This window comes from Stegodyphus dumicola, chromosome 6 (assembly GCF_044657685.1).
Source record: "Stegodyphus dumicola isolate Sdum_Otavi_A_Nest chromosome 6, ASM4465768v1".
NCBI lineage: Eukaryota > Metazoa > Arthropoda > Arachnida > Araneae > Eresidae > Stegodyphus > Stegodyphus dumicola.
In genome coordinates this window covers 228124771-228140948 of record NC_140773.1, presented here as the reverse complement: position 1 = coordinate 228140948, position 16178 = coordinate 228124771, and the positions used below count along the sequence as shown (strand labels likewise).

The window sequence follows — 16178 nt, the reverse complement described above, 5'->3', positions numbered from 1 at the left end:
CGATTTTAACACAATCAAATCAATTTGCGAATACCACAGCGAATTAGCATTTTAAGTTTATTTCAAAAAAGTTTTAAGGTCTGCTTTTATCATTTACTAACAGTTTTCTAGAATACCATTTCAGTTTCTGAACGAATAGACTTAACATTTCAGATGACATCAATTGTTTTACTTTAGGGGGAAAAATAAGTCTCTTATGATAAGCACCTTCTCTAGTCGCAATATTAGCGCTTTGTATTCATCTTGCTACAGCACAATTTCTTTTGATATTAAACAAAGATATTAGCAGTTAATAACAATTTATATCATCCAGTTAATAACAATTTTTACAGTATTTCAAATTTTTTACGGTTTACACTTTAGAAATCCGGAATATAGCTCAATATGCATTCACACCTTGAAATTCCCTTTTCTGATTACGAAGCGTGTAAGGTCAAATAAGAAACCAACGATCAAGACTCCGGTGATGATGACAATTAAACATCTTCGAATTGTGTAACTTCCGCTGCAAGGAGATACTTAAATAAAAGAACAGCTTGAGAGGCGTCCACGCTTTGATTATTTAACTCGGCAAGAATGCTATAAGGTCATCGAAAGGAAGAGGTTCCCATCAGAGGATGACACCACCTTCCGTGGAATATACCGGTTTCCTTGACCTGACCCACTGATCCCGGGGTAAGCTTTCCTCCATCACAAAGGGTTGCCATCGGCCCATTTATCGCCAGGATTTGGAGGAAATCCAGAAGAAGAAGGGAAAAAAAAAAAAAAAAAAAAAAAAAGAACGACGATTCATATTGCACAATGCATAATAGAATACTTCTCAGGTAAAGGAAAGCTACAAGAATTTTATATCAAAATAAATAAAGAAAGAACAGTAATAAAATCACAATCGCATAATTCAGATTCCCGTTTATTACTTAAAATGTGTCCTAAACTGGTATCTTTGCAACGCGAGACACGAAAATCCGTCTCAAATACTTCGACTCATATCCAACTAGGCGCACACCGAACGGTGTTGGTGTATTTAACTATGGCAAAGCTCACTAGGGCTATCTGCCTAAGGGGAAGGATGCCTTCGTGGAGGACTTTCTAAGGGAAACTGGCTCGTATATACGTTACACATGGGGAAAACCACGAAAACACCCATGCAGCCAGCCCGTTCGCGGGATTCGAACCTCGGACCGAACTACCAGTGTTCAGCGACTTTACCGCTCGGCCGCTGGTGGGCCCGCACACCGAACGAATTTTACGAATATATATATATATATATATATATATATATATATATAAAAGAATATAATTAATTCGTTCTTACCCCCCCCCCCAAAAAAAAACTCTACTGCCATTATTATAACACTATTTAACAATAAAAGATAAATGCATTGAGTAAAATATGTACTATTGTACATAAATGAAAATTTAACAGATTTATTTATCCCCTTTTTCTATCAGGTCGGTACTCGAACCTGGCTGAGGGTCATCAGATCTGGCCTTTATTAAAAATCTGTCCAAAGAACTTTGCTTCTGCATCCTCCTCAGGATATTTCAGAAATGTAACATTATTTGGTCATTTCAGACAATGCTATTACGATTTGTTTGAGCTTCATTGGGACGGTATTTTTCTGCAGAGTTTTTGGGCATCAATCCGTTTGCAAACGATTTTCTTGATTAAGAAAGGTGAATGAATAACTCGTCTTCAAATTTCTGCAGATCAACAGTGGATAATTATATGTGTTCCTCTACAAACTGCTTCATATCATTATAACTCACATTCAGACTTACAAACTTACGAGAAAAGACAATACCTTCAATTACAAGCACAGCCTTGAAGTCCATTTCGATCATTCTTTCTGGCCGCAAATTTTTCCAAGCAAAGTTCATCGTTTAGTAGAAAATTTCTTGCCATGCTTTGTCAAAAAGAGTTATGCAATGGAAGACAGTAAAGTAATCCTTCTAAAACTCTCTTACGGTTAATTCTGTACCAGAGGTCAAAGCACTTCTGAAAAAGTGCTTTAGCGTAGAGTTTCTTGAAATTACTGGTCTATTGGCTGAATGACAGTAGTTGCGTATTTAGAGAAATGAAGAGTTAAATCCAGCAGCATAAAATCCTGCAAGTTTGGAGCCTGAACTGGAGTACTGTCCATTATGTGCCCAGGCAGAGCCTTCTCTTCTTGAGTACATTTTCTTCCAAAACAGGCCAGTTTCGTCATAATTACAAATTTGCTGTGGAACAAAACTCTCAACTTTTACAAATTCCCTAAACATTTTAATGAAATCTTTGGTGGCATCTTTATCAGCACTAAGTTTCTCTCCATGTGTCACAACAATGTGAATGTCAGTTCTCTTCTTTTCATAATTGTAGATACCGTCGCTCTCGGCATAAAGTAAACAATAGCCAAGTTCTGAATATGCATGGCATTTTCATATTTTTCAACAATATTTTTTTCACTTCCATGGTTATCCTAATCATTTTCTTCATTGCATTAATCCTCTCCTTAGCCGTCTTAAAACTCACTGTTAAATTCACAAAACAGGCGAAAAACACAAAAAAAATCAAGAGAAAATTCAGAATTATAGAACGGGTTGTGTTTTACTAAACAGTAGTCGTTTACTGAACGATTAATTCTTTAATTTAACGTATTTCAATTTGCATCCAAACAGGACGTATACCGAGTTACAACTGTATATTTATTTCTCTTTTACAAATAGAAATGTTTACACGCATTGCTATATCGAAATAAAATGCGAATAACAACACCCTGAAATGAAAGTTTAAATCTGGAAATTAATAACAGAAAATTTTTCTAATGCCGATTTATGTCAGGCGGACAATCGAGGTATGAAAAACTCATTACCGCTTTGAAGGCGCTGTTATTGCTTTTTCATCTAGAAAGATCATTATTAGAAAACAAATTTTGCGCCCATTATTGCCGATAAAAATACAAGGCTGAATCATTAGATCATACTCAGATCTAAATGATCCAGGTGCTCGATAGTCCGCTAAGCTTTATCTAGGACTTTGCAGCTTTATATAGGACTTTGCGCAGTCAATAGTAAAGATAATAGAAAATAAATAAGGTCGAGGTCGTCAACGCATTGAGACAAGATGGGGTACGCGGCTATATGTAACCAATTCCAATCAACCAGCAGAGCAGGTACACTGTTTAACTACCAGTGTTACTTTAGCAGTTTTTTGGAGGTCGGAGAGATGAAAAATTAGCAACGCCTTCGCCGGGAATCGAACCGCGGATCTCTCAATACGCGTTGAGTGTGCTGACCACTACACCACGAAGGCTCGCTAAGAAGGTGGGAAAAATACCTTATACCAGTAGCTAGAAAGACCAAACGGTTATTGAAGGATAAATGAGACTGGTTGGCCAGATCGTAGAGGATAATAAATTGAAGATCCAGCTTAAACACTATAAACAATAAAAATGTATTGTTTATATGCAAATTCCATTTACGCTTAGAGAGTGATTATCAATATACTCATGAATACATTTGGCAAATCCCAAAAGGCATGCTATAACTATGCTGTGCCGTTGAAAGGGAAGTCCTTGTTTCGGAATGGCATCATTTCTTCACAGACATTCCTCTGCATTATAAGCAAATATAATGTAACTAATGATATTTACACGAATGTCATCTAGTACAAATATGTGAGGCTTTTTAAGAGTGAATTTGTGGCCTGAGCTCAGTATAAGGAATAATAATGCTGTTATCTTCAGAGCTCAACCTTGGTTCAGCAACGCCTGGAAACCAACGATATTACACGTCCGAAACCGGCAAAGTTTTACTGAACTTTAAACCCCAGTTACCCTGTACTGGAAGCCTCTAGCTGCCGACACTTGCAATAAAACCTCCACCTAATTTGCTGGGAAGTACAAAATAGTACCAATTCAAGAATGGAATTTCTTAGTTCAAAAATTACAAGACAGCCTCAGCATGAACGTCCACCAAACCCTATTAAACAAATGTCTAGTATCCACTAGACGTATAAATCGATTTGTTTTCATTTATTAACATCATTTACCCCGAATCGGTTCTTTTGGACTTTTCTTGAATCTTAAACCCTTGCCGGATCTATCGGCGCTCTCCGGACTTCGAATTGAGGCAAGGACATAGCTGATTTCTCCTGTTACTGGCTTAAAAAATAATAATAATAACAAACTTACAACATCAGCTAACAGAATATATCGAATTTGGTTTTGCTTTCATACCTGAAATCCCCCCCCCCCCAAAAAAAACTTGATTGAAGTCAGTCAGTTGCATCGAAAATGCAAAAAATTCGAATTCCCGTAAAACAGAATTTGCTCTACGACAGAAATCCATTACGCTAAGACTTTTTTAAACGTGAACTTATATAGAAATAAGGTTTCCATTATTTAAATTTCATTTAAAAAATAAATAAATACATAAATAAAAAGTTCAAATGGACGATATCTCACGGTACCTTCGATCTAATACTGGATAAGTAACCGATTAGTAGATCCTCAATAGTCGATAAGAACTAAAATTCCTTTCTTTTGCCCGAACTTTTGCCGAACTGATCATTCCTAATTCTTATTTCTCTCTATGAAAAAGAAATTATACCAGTGGACTTTTTAAATAACAGTATCCTTCCTTTCCGCTTTCTCATAATTCTTCCACATCTTCCTATATGTACAAGTAATATAAAAAATTACTCACAGCAAAGTAGATAAGGTCTTGTTGTCAAAGAAATGTCTTTGTGGAAGAACTTCTTAAAAGCAACTTGCTCTTATTTATCAAAATTTATTTAACGAAAGTCTTATTTAATAAAAGCGTTCCATGGATAAATAGCAGCCCTCTCTGCTCACAGGAAATCGAAGCCCAGAATAATAATAAGTTCAGTCTTCTAAAAGCGCAATCAAGACATATTTAATTGCATCACAGTAGGCGGGAGTTGGGACGGGGGGGGAAGCAAAGTGCAAAATTCTGCATCTCATTTAAGCACATTACTTCTTGCCGATTATGTTTTCCTCATTTAAAAAAATAAACATCATTTATACCCTTTTATAAATCCGTGCATAAAATAAACCTTAAAAACAATTCAAATTATTCACAAATATTAAGAAAATATAATAAATAAGGTATAAATATAAATTTTAAAAAATTATTAACCCAAACAGGCTAGTAGCCTCGAATCACTATAAACGGCTGTATCACTTTTCAAATTGTTGCCACCAGATATTATAGCCCTGTGTTTTATACAAAGAAATAAACTAATGAAGAATCTATATGAATGTATATATGCTTCCGGCACTGTGAAAAAACAACGATACCTATAGCCATCAAATTTTGAATAACGTACTTTTCCACCTGAATATGGGCATCTGATAGCCCGAATCTTGAATTTTTAAAATTATCTATTTCATATTTTTTAAACGTTAACGAATTTTTGATTAAAAAACTCAAATGCTCTCGAAACGTCTATGTATGTCTAAATGGGGGTGAAAGCCCCTTTGGGAGTAATATAAAATCTGGAAGCTTCATTCCCCCCCCCCCATTTTATTTTTTTGGCAAGCCTTATAACAGCTCCCAAAGGGGGGGGGGAATTAAGCTCTGCGAGGACATGAATGTCGCTGCTTTTCGAACAATTTTCACATCGTTACTGGTATCCCCTCACAGAAACTCCCCCCCCCTCCCAATGAAAATTAGCCGCTGATGCGGCCAGCTACCTAAAATATTCCCTATAAAAAAAGAAAAAAATAGATAATGTTTTTAATAAATCCAGCTAGAGTAACTATTAATAATAGAAATAAAGAACTGCATTTATTGCTTTTGAAAGAATTCATTAGCTCACGCTTGGCCAAATGGCAAGAAACTGGCACGTAGAAGATGAAAACATTTTATATCGTCCAGTGACAACACATTTTTTTAAAAATCGCTGAGTTCTTTTATTAAATTTGAATGACAAATGCCGAGTGGTAAAGCATTTCTCTTAAATCGCCGTTTTATGAATAAATTTGAAACAAATATTTTACGCTTTGCAAAGTGGCAGCACGCAGATTTTAGTCGCCGAGTTCATTAATCAAGAATTTACTCAATTCACACTATAATAAATCAAAAACGAATTTAAAATTCCGACTACCAAGTACGCATGTTCGAGTACAGGCGGTACAGGGCCATGTGCGTTCGAGATTCGGTAGCTCTAGGCGCCGCCGTTTTTGCGCAACGCGAGGAACATGCATACATAAAGATTATTTAATAATACGACGACACTGCAGGCGTACAACAACGCGTATGAATTATTATTATGCAATAAAAAAATAAGTAGTTTTTATTGTAAAGTTTTCTGGCGTGGGAAATTCTTTGAAGATGCTGATCCACCCAGACAACAAAAACATTTTCGAAGACGTCTTGAAACACGGAATAATAATAATTAATAAAAACGATAAGTAAGATGTGAAAAAAAGGCAATAAGTAACCAAATGCGGCAACCCGGAAGAAGCGCGCAAGTGAAGATGATGAGATGGGAACTACTTGCACACCATCACTTTTCCTTTTTCTTTTTAGAGCCAGCCAGAGAATTCGCGCGAATGCACAGCGAAATCACCATGAGGTTCTTGTTTCAAGAAATTACTTCATCTCTGCACCAATAGGGATTGGTTATTAAATACAATATGCTGCTTTATCTACAGGTAAGTAGTTTTATTATAACCCTTCACATTTCAATAAAATTACAAATTTTGTTGCGTAAATGACATTTTTCTTACTATTTTCTTGTAATGATTCAACAATTATGAAACAAATAACTTTGATTTATTTGTATAATATCTATATGCAATACATTCCATCCTAATTTTTATATACATGTAATTTAGCTTTTCAGTTATAATTTAAAATACGAGATAGTTCTCATTTTATTTGTTTATTTATTCATTCATTATTATTATTATTTTACTATTAAGAATGTAAATTTTATTCTGACATATTTGTATAGAAACTAGAATTCTGCCTATGCTAATGAATAACCATATAAGGAAACTGTTAAAAGATTAAATAAATATTTGTTACTTCTTTTGTACAGCAGCCCCCAAAATTTAATTGCTAATCTACCGAGATGTAACACGTAGCCAGGTAAAAGAGCACGTGGTGAGATCTCGTCAAGATATCTTGGTTGATTAGAGATTCAATCTTTGAGGCCGCTATAATAAGAAAGTACCAAATGTTTTTATGCAATGATGAGAATCATTTTGGCCACACTTTAAATTTAACTAAAGCTATGGATACTCTATTAATTTTACATTGCACTAAATTAGGATGAAGAATATTCTTTCTCACCTTCATGACTATATACCTATTCGAAATAATTATACATACAGAATTTTGATATATTTTCCAATTAAAATAAACAGAGAAAACACACAAAGATATTTATAATTTTAAATTATTCATACCAATTTATGACTCTCATGCTGTATTACAATGACTACTGATGCAAAAATTACTCTAGATTATTGCCAAGGTAAGCATTTTTCATGTATTGTAATTAAATTAGGAGTATTGACATTAAAGAAAGGACTGATAATACTTTTGAACAAGTACTCCAATATTAGGAGTTTTTATTGCTTAGGATAAAAATCATTCAGAATCTTTATCCTAAGCAATAAAAACTCCTAACATTTTTTCATTAATAAAATGAGACCATTATCTTGCCATGCTCCCCATGTAATATAAAAATGATATCATCGTATTATTATCATAATTATACTACGAGACAATAATTGATAAGGACTATGGTATTACGACTGAAAATACAGCTGCATGTAGATTCAATTTCATAACCAAAACAAAATTAACAGCAAATAAAGGAATGATGTACAATACAATTCAATCAAACAATTTTAAGGAATAAGGTTTTAAGTTTTCAAAGTTACTTTGTAAGTGCACTCTTTTAAAAAAAGAAATAAGTTAAAACATTAAAAATGCAAATCAATTTTAAAATTATATGATTGAATGCAAAAAGTATCTAAAAATAAAGAAATATGCATCAGATACATACAAATCAATGAAAAATCCCCAAAAAGAATATCAAAGATTCAGCACGAGACCACTAGCAGAGACCATACAGCCAATGTATTTCCATCACCGTTCAACAGGTTTAACTACTTAATCACTGATTAGCCTACTGTAATGACCTATCTCTTACAAATTTAACTAGATACTGTTTTTAATTAACAGATTAGATTCACAGTCAACAAAATTACCATACTGATTTGACTCTATTGGACAAGAAACTATTTCAAGAACAATCATTTCTAAGACTTGAAATTACATAACTGAAATATTTCTTGATGGTTATACTGTTGATATATTTTCTTCCTACTAAGAGGTGCACTAATTATAAGTATTAATATGCTAGTATACCATAAAAATATATTATAGTATGTTATAATTAAAATTCTTAAATCTCCTTCTGCAAACACCTTTTAAAGATAATGAAGGCATTTTTGTTAAATAAATAAAACAAGGTTCAGTAGCTTTCTAACTATAATCAAAATTAAAGCAAATTAAAAAGAAGGTTTATTTCTTAGACTTTAAATATTTGTAATGGTGGAAAACACAAACATTAAATTTATCTCAATTTATCAGGTGGAAAAATTTAAGGACTGTAATGGTTTCTAGCAACACATTTTAAAAACATAACAATGCAGAATGGATATTTAAAAAAACTGCAGTTCAGAGCAATACTTTCAAAATGCACATTTAATTAATACCAAAATTCTGGGAGTTCAGAATTTATTTCAAAGTTTGTGTGGTTACTTAGTCAAGATAAAAGGATGCAAGGCTATGTTAACTATAATTTATGTTTTTGTGAAGTCTAACCAGAGAAACCTAGCTCATATTAATATCGCACAAGAACTAAAAACACTCATCAGCTTTACAATTGAATCATAGTTTCACAACTTTAGTCATTCAGCCACTGGCCAACCATTCTGCATTTTGAAATAATAGTAATAATCAATTGAATGTTCTAATAAATCTTAGTCATAATTCCTCTTCAAAAAATAAAAATTTTATGATATAAAGTTCTACATTATGTAATGCTTTTCAATTTAAAAATGAAGTTAGCACTGAATTATTAACTCATGAAAATCCAGAGCTATAAATTTTAAGAAAGACTAGAATAATTTTTTGTCTTACTAAATAAACTAAAAAATTTTCATGAATCATTAACTAAAAGATGTTACTTACAATGTCTTTCTTACTGTTGTAGAAACATCAATTTTGTTTATTTATTATTTTAACTTATTATTTAAATTCTTATAAAGTAATAAAATTTTTAGTATCTATGTTTAAAATATGAATAGGACATTTCCTAAATTTAAAGCAAAATTTATAAACGTTTATAAATCCATAATAATTTGGCAAAACATTTTTGATATAATCTCTTGCAGTTTGAACAGCATTATTGTAGAATACGGAAGAATTAAAGCAAACAATTTTAAAATTAATCTAAGTAATTATTTAAGTAATTTAAATAATTTAAAGCTAATTTGAGTAATTTGAATATTAAAAAAGAAATCCTTTTTTGTCCTATATTAACAAAGTATTTTTGTAAGTTTAAATAGTGATTTCTTGATGATATAATATGTATCAATTTCAGGATTACAAGATATTGCTTTTTATGACTGCCTGGCTTTTTGTTGAGCACACACTTGGAGCTTTAAAGTACGGTGCAAGAATTCAACCGCTAAGAAAAATAATACCACTGCACACTGAACTTTGTGGATTGCACATCAAATGTAATAATACAATCCCCAAACAGAAAAGCAACATGTACCTGCCAAAAAGAGATGAAAACTTTCATGCCAGTACAAAGAGGGTTGATACAGATTTGGTTAGTTCAGTGAAAGAATATAAATCCACAACCCAGGAGCCTCATCAAGGACTAATACCTACAATAAGCAAAGCAACCCAGACTTCTAGTGCATTTCATTCACAGCAAACTGGAGAAAATGATAAAAGGGGTGCTAGTTTTTTCTTCACACAAGTAGAACCACATAGGTTTGAATACCGGGCTATGTTTCAACATCATAAAAATCAACATAATTTTGAACCATTTGTACATCATTTTGATAGCTTTGGAGATTTTCCACCTCTGCCAAAGTTTCCACCCTTTCCCGAGTTTCCAGATTTTTTCCAGGACCATAAAGATCCCTTTCCAAATTTTCCAGGATTCTCTTTTCCAACTCTACCTCCATCCATCAAGAGGGCTTGGCTACCACCACCTGAAGAAGTACAGACACCACATCCAATATTGGATGATAATTTTGATGGCCCATTAATTGAAAATTACGATGGACTGCTCAGTCACAAGCGCTATCCTAAGATATTTCGCTTCAATGAAGAACGAATAAATATTGAGGACTTTGACAAGGAAAAGAAATTAAAATATCTTACACTTTCTAAATCTGGAAGAAATGAAGTCCAAGAACATGATAATGTTAAACGTGAACAGTTACTTATTTTACATGGTGGTGTCTTTACAGTACAAGAGCCACCGCTATATAACAAGCATCTTAAAAAAATTAGAAGGCTAAATTATTTTCATACATAAAAACCCTCAGTCAACTTTTGAAAAATCAAATACTACAAGAAATGAAAGCATTAGTACAAAGTGTATTAAAAGCTTTACCTATAATTTTAAATATTAATGTATATAGTAATTTGTTAAAATTAAAAAGTGCACTATAAAAATTATTTCGCAGCTGTACTTAAATTGTTTGAAAGCAGATGAATGGAAAGTAAGCAAATTTTCAAAGTATGAAATTCAGCACTGAACTAGGTAATTACTTACGCAGAAACTGAAAATTTATTATTAAAAAAACTGAAATTTTCAAAACTTAAAAACTAGAAATAAAAATATAAGCATAAAAATAACAATTATAAATTCACTGACTCATTTTCAACTTCATTCTCATATACATACCGTATGTATAAATATACTATACATATATACATATATAATTTAATAGTTAAAAGCTTAATGCAGCGTACATATGAAATTGCACGAAACTCTTGTTAAAGCTTAGGTTAAGAGTTAATAGCTGTCTTATTACAACAAATGCCACATTGGTCATCACTGATCAATAGCAGACTGATTTATTATCCTCAACAGAAAACACAATTTCACTTAAATAAATTTCATACTTATCTTGTAGAGATATTTTGTTAATATTATGAGTACACAAAGATTCCTTCTTAATCGTATGTGAAATTAATCTGAGCTTACTTGCCGATTCAAAAAAAACTTCTTCTAACAAGATAAGTATAAAGGCCTGCATAAAATTACATAGCATCACGTAAACTATCATGCAATATTACATGGTCTGAACATAAAGTGCTTGGTGTCAGAGAGTTTTCATACTTGAAATCATCTGTTTTACATAGTCTTCATTTCACGTGAGCAGTGATTTAATATGCCGCTTGCTTTGGTAAAACTAAAATCACGAAATAGAACTGAAATCATAGAAAAAAAATTTTTTTTAAATAATAAATATATGTATATATAGTGTGCGGTCATTAAAAAAACTTTCCCAATATATGAATGCTTAACAGCCTGTCTGCTCAACCAACTGAAATGAGATTTCAGATACTGTTATCTGAAGGTATGCACTCAAGATTGCAATGTTTTAAAATAACAGAGCTCTCAAACTTACACTCTCAGCCAATGTTAATTAATTAGAAGTTAGTTTATTCCCATTTAAAAGTTGACTAATTTCCGGTCAATGACGATAATTACTTAATTTGTTGCATTTTTTTAAAATTATTTCTTTTTAAATATGTTAATGACTAAATTCATTTCAAAAGAATTCTAAATACTTTTTTCAAATGATAAGCCTCTATTCAGTGGAATTCTGAAATTCCTTTGGAAAATGAAGAGTATGAACTACTGTAATTATAAAACTTAACTCATATTTAATCAACTAGAAAAAACTTTAAAATAAAAATATACATTAATTATGCCAATTCCATGGAAAACGTCTGATTATTTTCCCTTCTCAATAAAATCACCAACAATTATCGAGATCCGATTGTGTTTTGTGCTTCTTGTCTATCTGAATGAAATTCATTCTAATATAATCCAAAGTAATAGTTCAATTTAATTACTACTCCATAAATTGATCGAATTTAATTACTACTTTAAATGACACTAATTAATAAGTTTTTACAATTACAGTATAAAGTCCGTAATCCGGATGTCCATTATCTGGAATGATCTATAATCCGGATCTCGAAGCCACAAACTTGCGCATGCGCGTATTGCGTTTACGCACCCGCATTTAATGCATGTAAAGTGTTTACCCAATGCGCGCTTCTAATAGAAAGTGACAAAGAGGTTATTGAAAACGAAAAAATTTCGATTGACAAGTTAGTCGGTATTCTCGACACAGCAATTATAGGACTTGAACAGTGGAACTTTGTAAATGAACAAGAAATTATGTCTGCTTATAGAATTAAAGAGAAAGTATTAGCACAAAAAATAAAGCAACTTAAACAACTTACACTGAAAGAAATGTTTAATAAAGTAAATAAATAAATATTAAGCTTTTTTTTGTAAATTTTGATACCCTTTAGATCATAATTGCTCTTTATTTCATAAATTCCGGTTTCATATTTTTAATTGTATAATTTCTGCATGCCATCTTACCAGATTTAAATTGATGATTTATAATCCAAAAAAACCCCTAATCCGGAATCGCCGAAGTCCTGACGAGTATGGATTACGGACTTTGTACTCTTCCTTTTGCAAAGGCATAATCTCTATTTATAATTTAATTATTCTTAGCTATATTAGCACTAGATTTTTAGGTTTGAAGGTCCATTTTTACCTTTTTTACTTTGAAGTTTTAATATATATAGATACACGCACACATATATTTGTGTGCATAATAATTGCTGTAAATACTGATTCTTTACGGCACATAGATAGAAAGATAGAACAGTGCATACCTGAGATGCATAATGAGGAAAAAATAGCAGTTACGGCTGCATATAACAAGTCACAATTTATTTCTCGACACTTAATTCTTCTTTACACAATCTCAATCCCATTTATTTTGGGTGCGTGATGCACCTGACAATTTTGTATTTCTTACATATCTTGAAACAATGGATAATGCAGAGACAGAAGCACACATTGCTGGCAACAAGCTAAGCATGGAAAAAAGGGGCTGCACATTAGTAGCAGTGGTATTTATAGACTTGATTTCTTTAACTTCCGAATCTGCAACTGAATAGAGGCTATTTCAATGCAGGAAGATTACGTAAGCAAGCATGAAACGAAAAGAGACAACCCAGAAAGTTAATAAAGCAAATGCTATTTTTAGATTACAAAGAAGAGACAACAAAATTTAAATAAAGAATAAAAAAAAAAACCATTGGCAAATTAAAGTTAATAATTTTGACTATCTTATATTTTACATATAGATACAGAGAAAGAAATGTAAGATAAAAAATATTAAAGCAAACATTAAATTTTAACTGGCAATATTCTTCATTTTAATTTGAGAGTATCCCTTTCCTGTCTTAAAATTAGTAGCTGTTTATATATAATAATCTAAACTGTGCCATTTCAAATCGATTTTATATCATATGATCATACTTAAAGCTATAATGCACATATATTTTAGACAATTAGTGAATAAGATTTCAAATAAAATCAAAATTTTTTCAAAACCAAAACTCTTTCATGCTTTCTGAATGGACTGCACATTTTCACTTGCTTGCTAACAGCTAACACATGGTGAATCATTTCTCTCAATCATCTGTTATATTTGTCTTCACAATGTGGTGAACTTCAAAAGATGTGAGGACAATTGAGTGTACATAGAGCCCATGATGATGTCTGAATCAGAATATGCATCTCAAGAATTATTTTGCCCACAAATAATTGTGTTGAACCTACGGCTAGGTTTATCTGCATGTTTTGTAATTCCCCAGGCCAGCTCCATCTACACATATGTCAACCATGGGCCATGATTAAAAATTACATGGTTTGATGTGTCCTTTATAGCATCCTTAATTATTATAGATATATGCACAGAGTACAAATTCCAATATCCTGGACCACTAGGCAGAAAACAAATAATAATAATAAAATCCCTCCCTTTTTTTTATGAAATTCAGGAATGGAGAATATAATACTTTACAAAAGGAAGCATGTGTACCATAAATGACATTTTTCTCTTCCCAACTAATTGAGATTCCTGTATGCCACTTTAAAACACCTTCTGGCTAGGGAGCCAAGCTGCCGCCAATAACAATACATTGGTGGAAATTACAGCATACTCTCCACTATCAGGGTTAATGCCAGAAAAACATCCTAACTATCAATTTTTATGATATTTAGAGATATTATATCAATTTTTATGAAATTTAAATTTAAACAAATTAAATTTAAATTTTAACAAACATGTATAAAAGTAAAAAAGCAAATTTAAAGCCGAAATTAAAAAAAGCAAATTTAAAGCCAAAAAAAAATATATATATATATATATATATATAAAAATGTGTAAACATATAAAAGATTTAATTCTCGAACTAATCTACAATATCATTTAAATTCAGAAGCATAAGCAATTCAAGTGCAAAACCAATCCATGAAAATAAATTCACCAATTTAGCAAATTACAATTAATCCATACAATTTAAAAAAAAAAAAAAAAAAAAAATGCATAAGTGAATGACTGTTGAGCAGGCAATATACATTCTTTAGCATTGTGTTTGTGTTTGCATGGCCACGGATAACCTGCATGAGACAATCAAGAATACACTATACATTAAATATAGGCCAGGACCACCCTTTCGGACCTGGAAAGGTTCAGGGAGGGGCTGGCACTGTGCATTTTGCTGCCAAATGTACCCTCTGTGGGAATTAAATTCTGTTACCTGTTAACCCCCTAATTTCTAAAAATTTGCTGCCCCAATGGCTCACATAAACTGTAAAATTTTTGCCATCTCTAAATTTTGATACCCAGTGCAGCCACCATGGCTGCGTTGGGAGCAAAGTCTCAATGTTGCCATGTCTACATGTCATTTAATTAAATTTAAACTGATGATCTAAAAATTCAAAATTTCTAGAATTGCTGAAGTCCCAAAAATTCCAGATCTCGGATTCTGTACTATATATACAAATAGTTTCTGATTTTCCATATACAGTCAAAAGTCGTTAATTCGGACTCGTTAGGACTTCGGCGATTCCGGATTATCGATTTTTCCAGATTATACATCATCAGTTTAAATCTGGTAAGATGGCATGCAGAAATTATAAAATTAAAAATATGAAACCGTGATTTATGAAATAAAAAACAATTATGATCTAAAGGGTATCAAAATTTACAAAAAAATAAAGATTAATATTTATTTGTTTACTTTATTAAACATTCCTTTCAATGTAAGTTGTTTAAGTTGCTTCATTTTATGTGATAATACTTTCTCTTTAATTCTATAAACAGACATAATTTCTTCTTCAGTTACAAAGTTCCGCTGTTCAAGTCCTATAATTGCTGTGTCGAGAATACCGACTAATTTGTCAATCGAAATTCTTTCGTTTTCGAAGATCGGAAGCGAATTATAATGACGAGGAATTTGATTTAAATCATATCAAAGACAGAGTACATCGAGATGAAATACTACATTTAGTAAGGAATTATAAGCCAAATAAAATAAAAACATCTGCCCTGAAGATAAGGATAGTGCTGACAGATCAACTTCCAGTTCATTGTGCGCCGCGACATTCCCCCCCCCCACACGCAGAGCAACGTGAAATTGATAAACAGATTTCAGAATGGTTAGATAAACAAATCCATTATTCTTTATCCATTTTTTGCAGCAATTCCACTTTTTGTTTAATGGACTTTGAGACATACTTTCGCTTTGTAGATCCTTTACATATTAGTAAATATATATCAGAAATTCTATTTGACATAATTGAAAGTTCAAGCTTACTTTTATAAAATTGCTCTAACAGTCTGCAAAAAATAATAAGCTGGATCCAATTCGAAGATTAAGGAACAACGCAATCTGCAACATTAATTGAATTAGATAATTTTAGCTTAGCTTATCCCATCCGTTATACATTAAACACGCATTCGTAAACATATTTTGTGCATGCGCACAAAAGCCGTAAAGGTCTTACAGCCGTAAAG

General features: G+C 32.0%; 2 protein-coding genes across 2 annotated transcripts in view; one reads left to right on the top strand and one right to left on the bottom strand.

Annotated features, from left to right (window-relative positions):
• Naa15-16 (N-alpha-acetyltransferase 15/16) overlaps nt 1-16178 on the bottom strand; it is a 149005-nt gene that overhangs the window by 41266 nt on the left and 91561 nt on the right. The window lies entirely within an intron of this gene.
• LOC118184328 (uncharacterized) lies at nt 6413-14934 on the top strand. The gene is made up of 2 exons (XM_035353992.2): nt 6413-6662; nt 9632-14934. Exons 1-2 carry the CDS (start codon nt 6645-6647, stop codon nt 10583-10585), a joined length of 972 nt encoding a protein of 323 aa, XP_035209883.1. The 5' UTR covers nt 6413-6644; the 3' UTR covers nt 10586-14934.